General features: G+C 45.4%; 1 protein-coding gene across 2 annotated transcripts; it reads left to right on the forward strand.

Moving 5' to 3' along the window:
* Positions 1-6,040: 6,040 nt before the first annotated feature.
* On the forward strand, positions 6,041-17,592 carry LOC114041548 (zinc finger protein 383-like). 2 transcript variants are annotated; one of them, XM_027860061.1, is made up of 5 exons: positions 6,041-6,308; positions 9,691-9,776; positions 11,026-11,152; positions 11,928-12,029; positions 14,712-17,592. In XM_027860061.1, exons 1-5 carry the CDS (start codon positions 6,050-6,052, stop codon positions 15,692-15,694), a joined length of 1,557 nt encoding a protein of 518 aa, XP_027715862.1. In that variant the 5' UTR covers positions 6,041-6,049; the 3' UTR covers positions 15,695-17,592. The 2 variants fall into 2 exon arrangements, with proteins under 2 accessions (XP_027715862.1, XP_027715861.1); XM_027860060.1 differs by lacking the exon at positions 11,928-12,029.
* Positions 17,593-20,490: the final 2,898 nt, after the last annotated feature.

Raw genomic sequence — 20,490 nt, forward strand, 5'->3', positions numbered from 1 at the left:
GGCCGCAGGCGGAGCTTCCCTCCAGGCCGATCGCGCGCCCCCTTCTGGCCGCGGCAGACAGCGCAGGAGCGCCAGCCGCCGGGGCCGGACACAAGAAGGTGGGAAGACGGCGAGAGGAGGCAGGCCGGCTTCCTCTCTGGGGGCCACCGAGGGACCCGAGCCAAGTGAGCGCAGGAGACCGGGGGGCGGGGCGGAAAGGCAGGCCTGGCCTCTGATTGGCGGAGAGATCGGGCTCCGGGAGCGTGAGGGGTAGGGGGGTGGTGTGAGCCTGAGACGGAGGAGGGAGCCGTCTAGGGGAGCACGGCCCCCCGAGGGGCGAGAATCCTGGCGGGGAGACGGGGCATGCGCACTGGGTACACCAACCCATTTGTCCGAAGGTGGGCGGGGGAATACAAGGGTAGTCGTGAGACTGAGCATGCGCAGAGGCTGGCTAACTGGACGGAGTGTAACCTGAAACTGAGGGTGAGGGAATGAGACTGAGCATGCGCAAAGGCTGGCTAACGGGACAGCATAACCTGAAACTGACAGCGGGGGGATGAGACTGAGCTTGCGCGAAGGCCGGTCATTGACCTTGTGGGTGGCATCTGAAAAGGAAAGCGGACTTTGGGGATCCTGAAGGTAGGTCTGGGGTGGGGCGTCAGGGGCCTTGCTGAGAACAGACGGACAATTGGCTGGGCGGAGGGGGGAGGGGAGCGGGAGCGGGGGGAGGGGGGGAGGGGCTGAGCCCCGGCCCGTGGGGGCGTGGAGCCCCCCGGCTGCCCCGACCTTGGCTGTGGCGGGGAGACCCTGCACCCCGGGGCTGCTGCAGACCCGGGCTGCCCGACTGGGATGTCTCTGCTGGAGAAATCGCCCTGGCACAAACGTTCATACTCTGCGATCCTCCTCATGAGGACGGAGAAAGGGGTCCTGACTGGCAGGGACGAGGGGAGTCAGTCTTCTTTCCTCTCCCTCCCGTCCTGATGTGTCGGTTCCTACAGTCCGCAGAGCTTCCTTTCTCCTCCTGCAGTGTGGCTTTTCTCTGCAGACTCTCTGAGCCCCAGCCCTTTCCCCTAATAGGATCTGAGCCCGCCCAAGGCAGTTCGCAGTATTCCGGGTGAATTAATGACTGTTTCCAGTTGCTCTCCTGCCCTCTGTTGGTCAGTGCCCTTGCCCGTGCTTGAAATGACACCTGTCACCTCTGCCGAACCTCTTCATTCCAACTCTCTGATTTCTTGTCTGGAATACTGAAGCCGTGTCTGCATGAGTCCCCGGTTACTATTCCTCACCATCCAGCATGTATTCATTTGCCAACGTCTTCATTGTCTCCCCATTGTCAGGCATTCCAAGCTGTCCCCCAAGTGACCACAGCCTCCCCTCTCAGCTTGTGTCCTGCTACTGCCAACCAGAAAGCTCTGTTCCCACTAATCTCCACTATTTCCCCTCGATAGCCCTCCTTTCCTTCAGGACCCAACTTAGGGGCCATTTTCTCAACAGAGCAGTGTGATGTGTTGGGAAAAGGAGTAGCTTTGAAACCAAAAAACCTGGGTTCAGCCCTGGGTCTGCTATCCATGTGACTTCAGGTTAGCCCTTATCCAGTCTGGGCCTTAGTTTTCTCAGCTGTAAATGAGTTGGTTGCTTTTAATTCTTCTGAACCATGTTCCCATGAGAGAGGTCACAGGACATCTCAGTGATGATCACCATAAAGATGATGCTTTCCAGACTGTTGGTCATGGCAAACAAATCCTAGGAAAGTCTTAGCCCAGAAATCTTCTTTGGCTGTTCCAGCTGACAAGCCCCACGCATCCTTCTTCGGTCATTTCTGCTGTTGACACCCTAGGTGACCCACATACTTGACAGATGCTCTAAGAACTAGCATTGATTAACTGGGGGCTTCAGGCCAGCATCTTCCAGCCACTGGGCCCTTTGCTTCGCCAACATCTTCCCACAATTGTTGAGATCCTTCAGATACAGCAGTACTTCCTGGTGTCTCCGTCTTCTCCAGATGCCGCTGAGAAGTGGCAGGTACCCCTGAGATAATGGGGGGCACAGGCTCCAGCGGGGAAGATCTTGGTGAGCAGATGCAGGCTGTTTGCTGTGTGTTCCTCTGCACCTGGGATCTGATAGCATCCTCTGCCTCACAGGGACCATCTGGGAAGGCCTGGCTGCCCAGCAAACAGTCTGGGGGACCTCCTCCTCATGGCACACTGGATTGGGCCTCTTTGGTTCTCTCATTCCCTGTCTGGGACCTTTGCTCCCTTCTGTCCAGCTCCTGTGGGTGAGGCCTCCCAGGAGGCCTCCTGATGATGCTGGGGACACAGAGTTCCCTTCTTTTGTATATTTTACATAAATTTTCTTTTTTCTTATATTGATTTAAATGTCAACAAACCTGGATAGTTCAAGATGCAAAGTATAATGAAAAAGAGATGGTATATGAAAGCATGAAACTTTTTTTTTAACTTTGTACATTGTGTCTTGCTTTTTATGTAATTAAAACTTAGCATGGTGATTCCATCATTGTTATCCAAATATGCTTCTGCTGTCTTCTTTCTGCCTTGTTACAGAGATTCACTGACACTCTTTTCTCCTCTCCTTTGTTTTCAGTGTTACCATCAGTATCCCCAGACTTTTACTCCAATAATGAGAAATAAAAGATAACCATTTTCAGAAATAAGGGTCATTGTGAGAAGCACATGCAGAGCTTTGCTGTGTCCCACAACTCATGTCTGTCTCAATCTGAGGGTTAGTTCATCGCAGCCACTACTGGTGGTGATGTTGTCATGTCTACTAGGCCCCTGACCCTTTGCCCTTCAGGCTCTAGCAGTTGTGACGGACCTCCGGTTGTCCTCTCTGGGTGCCCAGGGGGATCTCTGGCTCTGTCTCTGTGACTCATCCTTGAAAGGATGTTCCTGAGCCTGTCATTGTCATTTTCTTCATCATCCATTTCTCTCTTCTTCCCTGGCTTTTCCTGAAATAGCCTCACTCTTTGCAGGATCTGATTCAGGTATATGCAGTTTGCCTTGTGTGCCCTTCAGGGCTGTCTCGGGGGGGGCCTTTAAGGACTGTTTGAGGCCCTACTGTCTGCTATGACAGCCTGTGACAGTGTCCACTGCTTCTGTCTTCCCTGGCCCTTTGACGACCCAGCCTCATGGCCCAGGTCTGGGGTGCTTGTCTCCTTCATCCTGGCAGGTACTGACTCTGGGGTCTTAGCAAGCCTTCTGCCACAGTGACAGTGGGGAAAGAGCCCTGGACCTGGGTTCAAATATCCCCACTAATACTGACTCCTCCTGTGATCTGGGACAAGTCACTTGACCTCTCTGGCCTCAGTCTTCTCATCTGTAAAATGAAAGTGCTAAAGTGGATGGCCTTTGGGTCCCATCCAGCTCAAGACCTCAGGGGCCAGTGGTCCAGACTGAGCAGGAGTTCAAATGCTGATCCCAAGTCTCTCCCACGTCTTTCTATCTTGCTGATTCGAGGCCAGCCATGTCCTGTTTCAGTTACACTTCCTAGGCAGGACGCAATGGATCCTTGTGATGAGTATATGCAGGTGATTCGCTGAGTGTTTGTGGGGCGTATGTCTGCCTGCATGTCCGCGTGTGCCCGTGTGTAAATGGGAGTGGGCCTGTGGAGAGGTGGCAGCAACATCTCCATCTCTTCATGGGTGGCTGCGGGTGAGAGGTTCTGACCACCCAAATTCATCACACAGTGAAGGAATGAATCAAATGAGTAAGTGAGTGAATGAATGAATGAAAAAGTCAATATTGTGTGCTTACTATATATGTGCGAAATACTATAGATACAAATGGCAAAAAAGCTCCTGTTCTGTCTCAGTTTCACGTGGGTTTCAGCCACAAGTCAGATGAAAAGGTCCAAGGTCCTTAGAGTACAGCAGCAAAGCAGATGGGAATGCCTGTTCTGAGGAAATCAGTCCATTACTGGTCCCATGAGAGAGTTTTAGGGCCTTGGGCGACTGACCCCCACACAGTCTCTTGTTGGACTGATACATGAAGTCTTGAGTCCTACATGGCCCAGGACACAGATGTTGATGCTGCCTTGTTCATGGAGGGGTTTGCTGAGAGTTCCTGCTAAACACGCGTGGAAGGAATGTGTGAGTTTGTCTTTGAGTCCTGGGAAGATTCTAGAAGGAATTATTCAAGCAGTGTTTATTTAATGAACCTTTTTAGGAAATTCAGGCATGCGTCCTAAGAGCTGGCCTGACATCGTCAAGAATTCCTTTCTTAACGGGATCACTGAGCTGGTCGATCAGAAAAATGCTGAAAGTAAAATTGACTTTGATTTACCAAAACCTTTGTTAAACATTTCCTCCTCTTCTTGACAGATGGGGACCAGATAATCGGCAGGTGGTGATCAAGGTGATGGATTCAAAGCTGGCTAAATGGTCCAAATCCCAGAGTGCTCTTTAATGATGTGTAAGAAAAATTCACTGCTTAGGATTTTTACATTTTCTTTTTTATTCTGAGCTTATACACTGAAAAAGAGAGAGTATTTCCCCATACCCAGCAGAGCACAAAAAGGTGATTGGGTATAAAAGCAGGAATTACTATTTCATACTTTTAATTTTTTTTAAAGTACAGAAAATATTCCATGTTACTTTTACAACTTTTCAGCATGTCTGTGCTTCATTCTGAACTGTCTTTTCACTATTGTTGAATTTTCCCTTAAATCCCTCCCTTCATTAAAAAGCAAGTGGGGGGACCCCTTTTATCAGTTAAACATAGTCCAGCACAACATGTCTACCCAGCAGCCATGGCCCAAAATGGAGAACTCTTTCTGACCTTGAGTCCGTCACCTCTCTCTCACAGGTCCTGCGGTCCACATTCTTAAGTCTTTGGAAGTTATTTTTTTATTTTTTTTTATAATGCTGCTTTCTTTGCAGAAAGTGTTCTCTGACATCAGTTCATACTTCCCAGAATTCTCCGCAGCCGTCTTTTTCATCACCCTACTGTGCACCGTCACGCTCCGTTGTAGTGATACGCTGTTTCGGCCACTCCCCAGCTGCTGAATTCCAATTCTTTTCATTTCTGTTCTTCCCCTTTCTGTACCCCCTTCAGCATCAGAAAGTTTGTTTGCTTGAGACTCTGCCCTCCCTGATGCTGTCCTCACTCTCCCCCCTCTCTTCCCTGCTTTCCTTGTGGAGTTTGATGTGTTGGTACTCTGGTGTGTGCGTGCGTGTGCGTGTGCATGTGTGTGGTTTGAATGTGCGTGTACGTGTGCATCTCTCCTGGGTCCCTTTTAGTTCAGCATGAGACTCGTCTGTTGTCCGCTCGCTGACTTCTCCATATTTCTCTACTCAGCTACTCTCAGCCACCCCCATTATGAGAAATGATCAGTTCTACCCGTCTTCCCCCTTCCTCTGTTAGCATGTTCCTCCTTCTACCCTCCCTTCTCTTTACTCTCTTCAAATCCTCAGAACAAAACTAACTCTTAGTATCCTTTGAAAACATTAAGTTTCCGAAGGGTGAATTCCTTCCTTCTTCCACACCACACCGTCATGTGTAACACCCTCCACTGGCTCAGGAAGAAGCCTCATGTCTTCTAGATTCCTCTGGACTATTGTATTTGTATTTCAAAGTTTTGACTCACCCCCAGGCTTTCATCAGAAATACTTGACCATTCTCTATTACGTTAAAGGTTTGTTTTTGTTCCCCTGTAGCATTAAGCTTAGCTTTGCGGGTAAGTTATTCTTGGTTACAAGTCTCTCTCTCTTTTGCCTTTGGGGATACAGACAGTTCTTAATTAATGTAAGTGGACCATTCTACAGACCTACCCCTCCCCCATCAGGGCTCTGCATGGCCCCAAAGCCTGAGCAGCTATAGTGCCTGGAGTCCCCCCACCCCCACAGTGGGGTAGCTTCAGTCCCTGGAAAGCTGAGGACCCCCGGCAAGGTGCTGCACCAGCGCTGCTGCTGCTGCTACTGACCCACCACCACCACCCCGATGCAGCCTGCTAGGAGCCGGGGCCAGAGCCCAGGCCCAGGGAGGGGTCCTGCTGCCCACCTGCTGGGAAGTCAGCTTTGCAGGCAAATTTATGTGAAGAAAGAACTGTCTGTATTATGTTCCAAGATCTCCTCTGGTTGTTAGTAGAAGCCGGCATGTCTTGTGTGACCCTGAGAGTGGTTCTTTTGTACTTGTACTGCTTTTTTCTGGATGCCGTCAGAGCTCTAGCTTTTTGTTATGGTATTCCTGGGGCTTTTCTTTCAGGAGGTGATCAGTGGATTCTTTCTGTCTTCACTTTGCTCTCTGATTCTAGTAGCGTGTGGACTGCGGGAAGTGGAGGAGTAGAGCATCTGGCCCGAATGTCTAAGGAGACAGGTGAGTATTCCGGAAGGGAAGGAGAAGGACAGGTGGGCGGGTGAAGGGGGAGCTCTCCCTTAAAGCCCATTACAACCTGGCCCCCGTCCACCTGTCCATCCTCAGACATCGCTTCTCTTTCTGCCATCTAGAGTTCCGCCTCAGTTGCTGCCATGTTCCTTTCTTCCTTCCCTGGGCCTTTGCTCTGGCTGTGCCCATGCCTGGAAGGGACTCACAGGTCATCTCTGTCCCCCGGAATCTTTTGGTTTTTGACACTTTCATTCTTAGACCTTTCCTTTTGTCCCTCTGCTGCCCTTGGTTCTTATCTCTATGTAGTTTGCCTCCTCCAATCTTAAGCTCCTGTAAGGCAGGGAGTGTGGTGTCCTTGGCGCCCTGCTTGGTGCCTGGAACATAGTGGTCAGGACAGGAACAGGCATTTGTTAAGCACCTACTGTGTGCCAGTACTGTGCTGCTGCTGTTTGTCCTTCATTCTCGAGGAGGACCATGACATTGGGAAGGCAATGCCATGACTCGCAAGTGAATTGGATTTCCATGAGGGAGGGCCCTGCAAAGTCACCAGCCTCACTCTTTCCTCTGGAGCTGTCTGGGCCCAACGGCAAGATACGGATCAGGATGGCTGGAGATGGCCCAGGATGCCGGGGGAACCTAGGCCTTTTTAAGCTACGGTCTTGCCCAGGTCCCATTTTGTCCGAGGCAATGCCCATTCAGCGATTCAGGCTAGGTAAGAAATGAGGCAAAGAAGGCCTTCTTTTACTTAGTTTTAAAAAAAAACAACAACAATTTGGGAAGGGAAGACCCTCAGGGTTTCTGGCCAAAACAGAAACAATTGCTCTTTACACTCACTGTGAGCCATCAGAGCCCAAACAATGACCAAATGAGGCTCGGGTGAGGATCTATTATTGGCCAATCAATGAGAACCAGAGTGATTTGGGTTTAAGGCAAGGTCTTTAAAAAATAAATCTAGCCAGTACACCCCAAGATATCTTGTGAGGTTTCAGCAAAGTGCTGAGCACTTTACAAATATTATCTCAGTTGATCCTCACAGCAACCCTGGGAGGCAGGTGCTGTTATGATCCCCACTTTACAGTTGAGGAAACTGAGGCAAACAAGGGTTAAGTGACTTGCCCAGGATTCTACTAAATGTCTGAAGCTAAATTTGAACTTGGGTCTTCCCTACTCTAAGCCCCATGCTCTATGCACTGTACCACTGAGCTCCCTCTTGGGGATCCTTGATTGGTGCTGATAGAATGATTGGGAGAGAAGAATCTGCCTGTCATGATTGAAAAGAAAACTGACAACTCAAGGAAAGTTATATTAAAGAACGATCCAGGGACAAAAGGAGCCACATTTACAAGTACCCCAACTGCTAATTTTCTTTTGTTTTCTCCCTCTCAATGTATAGTGCTTTGGGTACCTGTGGCTCCCTGTTACCTTGAGGATCAAACGTCAAGTGCACTTTGCCCTTTAATGCCCTTCACCACCTGGCCCCTCCTAATCTTTCCAGTCATCTTTTGACTCTGGGACCCAGCCCCGCTGGCCTCCCTGCTACTCCTCCCAACCAGTGTTCCCTCTCTCAGCCCCGTGCTTTTTCACTGGCTCTCCCTCGTGCATGGAGTGTATTCCTCTGCTTCTGCCTTTTGCCTTCCTGGCTTCCTTCAAGACTTAACTCAAATCCCTTCTTCTCTAAGGAGCCTTTTCCAGGTTCCTGCACTGCCGACCTCTTCTATCTTGACATCATCTGCCATTTATACCACACATATGTGTGTGTATATACATCTCCTCACATGTACATAGTTGTTTGCACATCATTTTCCCATTTGAATATAAGCTCACTGAGGACAGGGACCCTGTTTTTGCCTTTGTTTCCCTACCATTTAAAGCAATGCCAACCCTTGTTGGCTACCTGGCCATCCTGCTCCCTGCCTTGCTCAGGCTCTGAGTTTAGCTTTCTGACCACTTCCATACCAGTCTCAGGAGCCCTCCATCACCATACTCTGCTTTGCAATTCAGCCTGTGAAAGCAGCTGCTATTTTTGGCTGCCATGTCACTTTCTTGACACATACTAGACTTAGAATCCACAAAAATCCCAAGGTTTTTTTCACAGAAACTATTTTCGTGCCCTGTATTCCTATCCCAAATGTATAAAGTTGATTTTTTTTTAACCAAAGTATAGAATTTTCTGGTTTTCCCCACTAACTTTGTCCCAAAAGGTTGGGCCTGCTGAGATTTTTAGGAGGTAGATTCTTTCTTCCCTAGTGTGAGTCTTAACTGTGTGTCATCAAATTTGACAAATATTCCTCCTTTTTTATTATTCAATCAGCCTTAGTTGTGTCCGACTCTCCATGACCCCATTTGGGTTTTTCTTGGCAGAGATACTGGAGTGGTTTGCCATTTCCTTCTCCAGTTCGTTTTACAGATAAGGAAACTGAGGCAAACAGGGTTAAGTGACTTGCCCTTGTCACATAGCTGGTAAGTGTCTGAGGCCATATTTGAACTCAGGTCTTCCTGACTCCAGGCCTGGCGCTCTATCCACTGTGCCACCAGCTGCCCTCTTCTTCATTTACCTTCATGAAAATGTGATATAAATATCAAATAGGGTGTGACCATGGAGAGATCCTCTGGCTACTCTCCTAGAACCTTCAACCATTCCCTCAATCAGCAAGCATTTATCAAGCACCCACTGGGTGGGGAAGAGTGTTTGCACTCAAGCAGCCCATGTTCTCTCAAGGAAAGGTTTACTCTTTGAACTGCATTGACCTGTTGACATCTGCTTTGGGTTCTAGGGATTCAGGCCTTTTCCAAATCTGCTCAACCCATCCCATGCTAGATTCCAGTCCCCAGAAGAGGCACAAGTCCAGATGCAGGAGGCACTAACCTGAGCAGGATAGGGGAGGGAGGGATACCTCCAGCTTTGGGACTGGACAGGAAGGGAGGAAGAAAATGAAAGTGAAAATACAGAGGCATCTGAAAGGAATCAGAGGGGTGATAAGACAGTTCCAATTGGATCTTGTCATCCTTGATCTCAGTAGCGTCAGAAGAAGGGTCACATCCAAGGGGAATTTAGGGTGGGAATTTTGGCTTCAGGGTGATGAAAAGAATTTGGCCAGAATGTCATGGAGTATATCAACAGGTTGCCGGTGAGGAGCCTGTTGAAAGTGGCATGGATCTGTAGCTTTCCTAGTCTAAACACAGTTTCTAGAATTCTTCAGAACCATTTGGCAATTCAGGGAGAGGGGAGGAGAAGTTGTTGGAGGAGGTAACCAGAGTGTACGATTGGTTTGGCAGAAGGGGTGAGGGACTGACTCTAAGGTGCTGGTGAAGACTTTGTTTGGGAGCTCTAAGGAGGTATTGGTCACCTTCATGACTTCTCTCCCTCTCCTAGTTCAGCCTTCTAAAGCTCCTGCCTTTGCCCAGGACAGGAGTCTAACAGGAAGAAGTACTTCTGGGTTGCTGACCACCAAGTACCAGGTAAGTTAAGATTCTGTTTTCTGAAATATCATTTCATTTCCATTCTCCTGAAAGGCCTTAGCCCATCCAAGTCTCATGCATAGCCCTCAGCCTTGGGTATTCTCTGCTAGAATATTTTAACCATTCCAATGGATTACAGAGAGTTCACAGAATCTGGGAGTCATGACTTCTGGAGTGGATTTGTTGAACCCAAGTGTCAAGCTTTATATTTAGCCACATTCAATTTTATCATAGTCTGTCAGGAACATTAACATCCTAATTCTGACATCCAATGTGGTAGCTGGACTTCCCAGAATGATTTTCTTTACCTTTTCTGCCACCTCGCTTTCTTTTGTTTATTCCTTGATGCCTTTTCCATTCAGGGACACTTCTCTGTCTCTTTCAAATGGGAATCTGTACAGGCAGTCCTCAGGTCCCTTCACCTTCTGTAGGAGGGAAACCAGTCAGCTCTTTGAACATAGATGGCAGAGGCTTGGCTGTGGAAGAAGTACAAACTTCACAAAGTCGATTCAAGTCAATGCCAAATTTTCCCTGCTCTCAGCTTAGTCTTTTGAACTAGTTGAGGGTGTTTATGCCTTGACTCCTTAGTATCTCTTTAAGAGCTAGACAGCTCAGCAGCCTCTTTCTAGCTTGATTTTGTTGTTGTTGAGTTGTTTCAGTCATATCCAACTCTCCATGACCCCATTTTGGAATTTTGTTGGCCAAGATACTGGAGTGGCTTTCCATTTCCTTCTCGAGATCATTTTATAGATGACAAACTGAGATGAACAGGGTTAAGTGACTGGTCCAGGGTCACAGAACGCGTAAGTGTCTAAGAGTGGCACTCTATTTATTCTGCCGCTTAGCTGCCAATCCTAATTTGATGGCAACACCCAACTTCCCCATCTTTGTCTTCTGTTTTGGACAAACTCCAATTTTACCAGTTGGGTGACTTAACAGTCCCCCCTACCCACTGCCTTCTTTTCCTTCTCCTAGAGTCCCTCTCTTCAGGTCCTTACCTCCACATCACCTCCATCTCCTTCATATCCTTTTCAAGTACTCTCTTTTCAAGTACTCTCATCAAGTACATTGTTTCTTCTACAGCTTCTTCTAACAACTCAGAACTAACAAATAGTCAGTATTGAGTAGTCAGTACAGGAAGTACTTTGAGATCCCTTCCCCACCTCTACACACTGCTAACTCCATTAGTTTTCTTTGGACTGTGAAAGACATGGTCCCTGGCTAAGAAGGAATGTGTTTGATGTTTCAGAATCCAGTGACATTCAGGGATGTAGCTGTGGACTTCTCATTGGAGGAGTGGAAATGCCTGAGCCCTGCTCAAAGGGATCTATATAAGGACGTGATGCTGGAGAACTATGAGAACCTGGTCTCTGTGGGTAAGCACAGTCACCCTGTGACTCCCCATCTGCCCGCTGAGCTATCCTTGCTGTGTCATTTCCAATAGCTGTGAGGGCTATGAAGAATATCTCTTGGTTTTTGTTGACTGTGTAGGGATATTCACATATACTTATAAGGTAGGAAGAATCCAAAGTCCATTGGACCCTGAAGATTGGATATTTTCAGGCACAAATTCTTTGCTTTTATACAGGTAGAAATCCTGTAACTTGACTATGCTGGCCCTGAGGTAGGAGTTTTCCTACACTCTTAACCCTAACCATTAAGTGAGAGATTCTTGGTAAAGTGTCAGGGCAGTCACCTAAAGATGTGAAAAGATCCTACTCTTTTAACACACCATGCATCAAATTAAATAATTTTCTTTCTTACCCCAAATCAGATAATTTGTACAGAAAACAAGTGGATGTTGGTGAGAGGTCCATTGTACCATCCTCTGCACCTTCCTAGATTTCCTCTTTTCCATGAAGAGGAAGAGGCTAGGATTGGACTTTTTTTTTTTTAATAAATTTATTTATTTTTAGTTTTCAACATTTACTTCCACAAGATTTTGAGTTTCACATTTCCACCCTATCTCGCCCTTCCCCCCCATCCTAAGATGGCATGCATTCTGAATACCCCTTCCCCTAGTCTGCCTTTCCTTCAATCTCCACCCCCCTTCTCTTATCCCTTCCCCTTCTATTTTCCTGTAGGGCAGGACAGATTAGGATTGGGCTTTTGAGAGGAATTTCTCCAATCCTTTCCCATTTCTGTCCCCAGGACGAGGGCTTCCATTTTCAAAACCATATGTGGTCTCCCAGTTAGAAAGAGGAGAAGCACCCTGGATAGCTGAGGGGGAAGTTCCCAGAGACCGTTGGCCAGGTGAGGGAATGACAAGTAGGCTGATGGAGTCCATACATCTGGAAGCTCAGCTGGTCATTCAAGTAGCAGGACTCTAGAAATATTGTGCATGTCATTTGACCATTATTCACTTGAGAGTGACTCTCGGTATTTAATATTGCGGGTACATATTTCCTTATATTTGAGAGAAGACCCTTATTGGAAATATTTAATGCAAAGGGGTTTTTTGTTACTCCAGTTAACCACTTTTTCTTCTTATCCTACTTGCATTGATTTTTATTAGGGCAAAAGCTCTTAAATATCATGTAATCACAATTATCTAGAGTATCTTTTGTGATCATCTCTGTCCTTCCTTTCAAGGTTGAGAATTCTCCTCTTAGCCATAGTAGTTACTTACCTGATCTAGTTCTGTTCTGAATTTTTTTATGACGTGTTCTTTAATATTCAGATAATAATAACCCATCTTTTTTCTCCCTCTTCCTGAATATCCATTTTAACTTATTTGTTATGTTGCATAAGATGTTGAGCTAATTCTAATTTTTGTCCAGCCTCTTTTCAGGTTTCCTAGAATTTTTGGACAAATGAGTTCTTCCTCAAGGAATTTTTGCTTTTGTGTTTTATAGGACACTTTGTTTTTAGTTTGTTTCTAATTTATTCTTATCTAGTCTTTTCCACTGATGTGTTTGTTTTTTCAATCAATGACAAGTAGATTTGAGGGGGAGAATTTTTAAAAATGGAATTTTATTGGCAGCCTTTGTTTATTATACTCCCAGAATTTCTTCTAGTACCTCTTCCCTTTCCCTTTCTGAGAGAACCATCCCCCATAACAAATAATTTTTTTAAACATTCATTTTTAAATTTTCATTTCCAAATTCTCTCCCTCCCATTGAGAAGTCAAGCAACATTATACCCATTATACAAATGAAGTCATGCAAAACATAAATGATATTTTAAATAAAAAATGAAAAGGGGAAAAAAAGGTAGCAAAACCAATGTATACATCAAAAAGTCTGACAATATATGCAATTTAACAGACCTCTTGACCTCCCACCTCTACAGAGGAGTAAAGTTGGGATGTCTTCTTAGATCTCTTCATAGTGGCCTCTGGGTATTTTTACAACATTCACTTTGAGCATTTTTTCTTGTTTGTTTTTTGTGATCTGTCCATTCACATTGTTGTAGTTATTGTGTATGCTGTTTTCTTAGCCCTGTTTACTTGCTTCAGATCATGTAAATATTTCTATAGTTCTTTATACTCGTCCAATTAATTGTTTCTTATAGCACAGTAATATTCTGTTACATTCATGGCCATTCCCCAATTGATGGGCATCCACTTTGTTTCCAATTTTTTGTCACCACAAAAAGTGGTGCTATAAATATTTCGATGTAAGGGGACTTTCTTTTTTCATTGACCTCCTTGGGATATAAGCCATCTCTGAGTCAAAGGTATAGACATTTTGTTCATTTTATTAGCATAATTCCAAATTACTTTCCAAAATGTTTGTACCGTACCACAGCTCCTTCAACAATGCATTAGTGTGCCTATCTTCCCACAGTCTCTCCAGCATTGATTATTCCCATCTTTTATCATTGTTGCCAATTTGCCGGTGTTTTGCTTTGTATTTCTCCTGTTATTAGTAAGTTGGAGCATTCCTTCCTGTAGTGACTAGTAGTTTGCAGTTCTTCTTTTACGAAGTGTGTGTGTGTGTGTGTGTGTGTGTGTGTGTGTGTGTGTGTGTGTACAGAGAGACAAACAGATAGATATCAGCTAGGTGGTACAGTCGATAGCGTACTGGGCTTGGAATCAGGAAGACTCATTCTGATAAGTTCAAATCCAGCCTCAGACACTTAGTAGCAGTGTGACCCTGGGCAAGTCACTTAACCCTGTTTGCCTTGGTTCCTCATTAGTAAAAATGAGCTGGAGAAGGAAATGGCAAACCATTCCAGTACTTGCCAAGAAAACTCTAAATGGGGTCACAACTGAAAAGACACAATATATATGTGTATGTATATATGTATATACAGACATATATGTGATGATATACACACCTTTGTGTGATTGTCCATATGTTGTGAATACCAAACTTTCATGTGCTCAATCAATCAGTAAGCGTTTATTAAGTGCCTGCTATGTGCCAAGCACCATGCTAAGGGCTGGGGACACAAAAGGAAGCAAAAGACAGTCCCCAAACTTAGGGAGCTTATAGTCCAATGGGAGAGACAACACTCAAACAAATATATGCAGAGGAGCTGTGTAGGGAATGATTGACGGGAAAGGCCCTGGAGTCTTCATTCCAGGGGTTGGGGAAGTCTTCCTGTAGAAAGGAGAACTTTAGTTGAAAGTTAAAGGAAGCCAGGGAGGTCAGGGTGGGGGAAGGAGTCAGAGTGGGGGAGGGAGCGCACTCCAAGTCTGGAGGCTCCCTGGGAGGGTGCCCAGAGCTGAGATGCGGAACAGCCAGGGGCCCCTGTCACGGAATCAAAGAGGGTATGTGGGGAGTAAGGTGTAAGAAGACTGGAAAGGCAGGAGGGTCGAGGTGATGAAGAACTTTGAACACCAAACCCAATTTTGTATTTGATCCTGGAGGCAATAGGGATATTCTCGATTGCAGCATTTTTTGTTTAAAAATAAATAGTCCCTCCTCAAGGAATTTATGACACACTTTTCTGTTTTCTGTGTTTCTGACACATATTTATTTCTTTTAGATTTGTTTAATCAAAAGAGCAGGTATGAAAACCAGGGCTCGGCTCTGACTCAGGGAACTTGCCTGGGAGCATCAGCCACGGAAAGAGGACCATGGAACAGTCCCTGGTGTCCTAATATGGGAGAATCCAGGACGTGTTTGGTCAAGTTAAAGAGCCAGAAAGGTCCCCAGGATGGAGAGTGCCCCCAATTAACCGTCCCTCATGAAGGATCATCTTGTCAGGGGAATGTGCCAGAAAAGAATTCTTTGGTGAGACATGTTAGTCTGGGGCCAGTCTGTTTTGCCCAAGAAAGAGCTGCTATGGGAAAAAGTCTCTATAAATATAATATACTTGCAAAGAGCCTGAGAAACTGTTCAGATAAAATTCAGTGTAACAGATTCTTCTCAGGGAAGAAACTTCCTAAGTGTAACATAGGCAGGAAATTTTTCATCTACCACTCAGATGCCATTAAATATCATATACCTGGTGAAGAGCTCTATGAATTTAATGAATGTGGAAGAGCTTTTGACAAAAGGTCAAACCTCACTGAATGTCAGCAAATTCATTCTGGAGAGAAACCCATTGAACTCAGTAAATGTGAGAAGGAAACCCTTATTAGACATCAGGAAATTCCCACTAGAGTGAAACTCTTTGAATGTAAAGAATGTGGGAAATCCTTCAGGGAGAAGCGCTATCTTCAAAGCCATCAGAGGACTCACACTGGAGAGAAACCTTTTGAATGTAATGAATGTGGAAAAGCCTTCAGTGTCAGGCAGAACCTTTCTAGACATCAGAGAATTCATATTGGCCTGAGACCCTTTCAATGTAACGAATGTGGGAAAGCCTTCAGGATGAAGGATCATCTTAAAATGCATCAGAGAACTCATACAGGGGAGAAACCTTTTGAATGTAATAAATGTGAGAAAGCCTTCAGTCACAGGGGGAGCCTTAGTAGGCATCAGAGAATCCATACTGCAGTAAAACCCTTTGAATGTATTGAATAAGGAAAAGCCTTCAATGACAGGCTGAATCCTAATAGCCATCAGAGAATTCATACTGGAGTGAAACTCTTAGAATGTAATGAATACAGGAAAGCCTTCAGAGTGAAGGATCACCTTAAAAGCAGTCAGAGAACTCATACTGGAGAAAAATGATTTTGAATATAGCGAATGTAGAAAGTAGTTCAGTAAGAAGCAAATTCTTGGTAGACATCCAAGAATTCATCCTGGAATGAAACCTTTTGAATGTAATGAATGTGGGAAAAACGTTCAGTCTATATCATCACCTTAGTGTGCATCAGAGAATTCATACTGGAGAGAAATCTTTCGAGTGTAATGAATGGGGAAATGCATTCAGGAAGAAGCAAACCCTTATCATCCGTCGGAGCATTCATGTCAGAATGAACCTTTGGGATGGTATGAATGTGGAAAAGCCTTCAAGCAGAAGGATTACTTCAACTCATAGGATCACAGGATACTCATATTGAAGAGAAACTCTTTAAATTGAAGGAATGTAGGAAAACCTTGAATGACAAGCAGAATTTTTCAGATAATTCCCAGTGGAAGGAAACTCTTTCAATGCAATAGATGTGGGAAATCTTTCAGACTGAAAGAATACCTTATCAGCCATCAGACAACTCATACAGATATAAAAGGCTGTGAATATAATGAGTGTGGGATAATCTTCAGCCACCAAGGAAGGCTTAATAAGCATTTGAAAACTCATACTGGAAGTAAACCTTTTGAATGTAATGAGTGGCAATCCTTCACTGAAAATCAGTGTCCTTTTTGGATATCAAGAAGCTTATAAAGGAGTAAAACCCCGTGAATGTGGCAAAGCCTTCAATTGAGAAGGAGGCCTTTATAAGACATCAGAGAGTTCACTGTAGAATAAACCCCTGGAAAGAAATTATTGTGGGAAAGCCTTCAATGAAAAGTATATCCTTATCAGATACCAGAGTGAAACCATTTGAATGTAAAGTCTTCATGCTGAGGCAGTTTCTCAGTCCCACAGAGGATGTGAGAAAGCCTTCAGCAATAGGGGAAGACTTATACTTCAGGAAACTCTTACTGCAAAGATATCCTGTGAATGCCCTCAGGAAAAAGCATGCCATAAAGCCTTTACTTACCTCACAGCCAGAGTGAACCCCCAGCATACGATGAATGTGGGAAAAATTTCAATGACAAGTAGAATCTTGTTCGACCTTATGGGGTTCATACTGGAGGGAAGCCCTTTAAACATGGGGAAACGATTTTCTCTTGTCTATGACTTCCCTCCTAGGACACATTCTGAGCCTAGAAGAGATTTTGAGAGCAAATATTTGATGAGATACTGGCTTTGGCATAAGCCAAAACATCAGGAAGTGCACCTTCCCAGCCTCAGGGAGACCCACCACCAGAACGCTTTACTCACATGCTTCTAATGTTTTTAACCACACGGACTCCCGGAGGCCTGAGCTACAGGGGCAGAGCGGTCAGCACTTTCTTCTAGTGTCAGTGGGCAACATTCCCAAAGAGGATGCTCGAGACTTTTAGCCCCGTGTTTTCATGTCTGGTGGAAAGCCATGCTTGCTTCTTAACTCGTGTTTATAGTTCGAGAAAGTGGAGATGGCCTAACTCCCAACAAATACATTTCTCATGTGAAAGACTGGTTGGAGGACCTGTTCTCAGCTCAGAAAGATTTTCATGGATATAAGTGATCAGGTATTAGAATTACATGTAAAAAAAATCTAACGTGCAGGCAGCATACAGCATAGCAGACCAATGTAGTTTAAATATTGAGGAAGTTTAAATGAGTTAAGTGATATACAGATAGTTCTTGCTTTATGTAAGTGGACTGTTCCACAGGGCCTCTATGTAAAGTCATTTTTATGTAATGTGAACTTGCCCACAGATGGGGAAGGAGGGAGGAAGTACCTTTAGAGGGAGGGGGCCAGGGCAGGAGGAGGGGCAGGCCGGGCCTGGCCAGAAGCAAGAGGGAGAACGTGCAAGGGGGAAGGGAGACAGACACACAGAGGCTAGACCTGGACACAGACGAGAGGAAGGCAGACACGCAGGGCTTGGGGACAGACACCAGACACACAGGCTGGACACAGGCGGGTGTGCAGGGGGGCAAGGATCTCCTCTTGGCACCAGAGGTCTCAAGCTGAGCCCCCGGCCTCACATCTGTTCTGCTCTCATTTGGAAGGTTTTCTTAAGGTTTTGGTTTGTTTTTTGAGGCAAGGAGGCCACAGAGTGCCAAGTAGATTGGCAGGAGCCGAGTGTGAGAGGGCACAGTACTATACAGTAATATTAACATAGATGGGGTTTTTTTGGAATGGAGATTTCTTTCAGAATTCTTACATAAAGTCGAAATGTGTAATGTGAATTTATGTAAAGCAAAGGCTGGCTGTACTATATACCATGTACTTTAAATACTGGGCTAGTTGTCAGGTCTCAAAATAGGTTATTTTGGGCTCTACAGAGACTGCAATACATAGCAAGCACCTCTTACCCATAAGCAGAGGAGTCAGCCCACTTGGCTCCAAGAAGGGCCCCTCCACTCAGGGCTCATAGTAGCTTTGAGCTAGAGAATGGTTCTGACGGGGAGGACACGACCAGTCCTGGCTTGAAAGTGACCTTGTTCTAGTGCAGGGCTTCTTAAACTTCTTCCACTCGTGACCCCTTCAGCGCTTCTTACAACTGTGGGTAGAAACCTGAGACTAATCCCTTTCCCACCGAATCCTCCAAAGATTCTGTGACTCAGTTGCTATTTGGGGAATGTAACCAGCCATCTTTTGTAGTAGGTCTTGCCTGGTGTCCCCAGCCATAAGTGTCTTCTTACCCTTGCGTATTTGATACGTACCGAGTTATTTGAACGTCACTTGTCAAATTCCAATTTGTGCCATTGGAGGGCACAGACTCATTTTGCCTTTCTTGCTCTCTCTAGCACTCAGCATAATGCCTAGCACATAGTAAATGTTTAATAAAGGCCTCTTCACTAAGTATGGAGATAGGCTCATCACCAATCCACTAACCATTTGGTGATGAAGAAAAAATAGAAAAGGACCCTCAGTCCTGAAGGGCTCCCTTCCCTTTTGAAGTCAAGGTGGCAGGATTATGGAGACAGAGCCAAGGACTCGCAACCAAGTTCATTTTGACTGTTGTTACTTCAGACGTGAGGTTCCCATCCAGTCCTCCGTGAGGAAACGTAGAGGACCCAGATCACATCGACCTTGACATTCTCAGTAGACACCAAATGAGAAGAAAGCAGGAAGTTACAGCAAACCAGCTGGACGGCTCACAGACTCCTTGGAGGGTCAGACCATCAGTTTTACCGTGTGCTCAAAGACAAAAAAATAGCATCTCTTGAGCCACTGATGCCTCTCACTGCAGTGCCCACATATGTTTTTTAAAAATGTTGACATCTTCTATTTTTATATCCCCTCCTTTTCCCAACATAGCCTTCTCCTTCACCTAGAGAGCCATATCCAAAGTATAAGAGCTCATTAAAAATGAAGCTTTTGTTTATCTTTGCCAGTTGGTTGGAGCTGAGGTGAAGGACAGTCTTGGGCTGGAGGAGCAGATAGGCCCAGTAATGTGTTGAGATCAATATGATTTGACAGGACTTGGTCAAGATTGTGCTTTCCATGTTCAGGAGAACCGAGATATATAAAAGCTAGCCTGCCAGGATCTGGTGTGCTCACAGGTCTGCTAATGTTCTGGTGCTCTCTGGACTTTTTTTGACGGTGAAGAGGCAGAACGGAGCAGCATCTATTTTTAGTCAACTATCCCTTTTATCCTTTGTTATTAATAAAAAATAATTTTACAGTATCTTACTGTTCATAAATGTTATTGTGTGATCCAATCCTAAGTGTAAATCACCAGACACTCATAAGTTAGGTCTGGACCAGAATGTTTGGCAATATTCAGCAAATGTGAATTGCAATAACTACATTTCCGGTGATTAAGGTGGGGATTAGGCAGTATGGGGGCAGGGAGGATGGAGGAACCTCTGGCAATTGGATTATGGCTAGAACATCTGGGGACCCCTCTCAGAGGAGGGGGGGCTTCCCCATTGCCCACTGCCAGTAGGTTTGTTAAGGGCTTATGGAGCTTAACAGGGACAGTAAAAATGTTGCCAATATCCTATCCCTTGGTTGTTAATAATGGCTTTAGAAAAAGCTGGATTGCTAGAATAAGGAAAACAAAGATAAATCTTCTTTGCACATTCAGCTATTAGAAGGATGTGAATGAGCTTTGGGTTTATCGGGATTACATCCAGAAGGCAGAGGGCCTTAGTAACAGTGCAAGTGAAAAGCCCAACGTTGACGTGTGCTGAGTCCCATAGGCTGCAGGCGGGAAGCATAAATGACCTCACAATGCTGCTGGATAATGTGTGAAATCCTCGAGCTCAGGGAGAAACGGGAAGACATTTGGATCAGGAGAGGGGATGAGAATCGTCCAGAGCAATTTGTGCTCTCTGTCCCAAGCCAGAGGAGGATTTCTTCACTGAAGGTTCAAAGGGTAGTGGGGGTATCACTGCCAAGAGACTTCTCAGATTTCAAGAGGAGTTTAAAAACCAATGATTAGTGAAAGTGTGGTCTAATGAGTAGTTTCTCCTGATTGTAGTGTTCCATCATCTTCAGATCAAAAGATTTGTTGCAGAGTTCATTCAGTTAAAGGTCCTGGACAGATGCTGTCTTTTGTCCCTCTTCCAGTGATTCTCAGGGTGAGTTATGTAAACATGACCACAGAAAGCATTCCCTCTATAGCCAGCTCCCCAGTGACCTTGGGATCACCAAGACAGCTGGGGAACTGCT

The sequence above is a fragment of the Vombatus ursinus genome, unplaced genomic scaffold (genome assembly GCF_900497805.2).
Source record: "Vombatus ursinus unplaced genomic scaffold, bare-nosed wombat genome assembly UNPS02014175.1, whole genome shotgun sequence".
Taxonomy (NCBI): Eukaryota; Metazoa; Chordata; class Mammalia; order Diprotodontia; family Vombatidae; genus Vombatus; species Vombatus ursinus.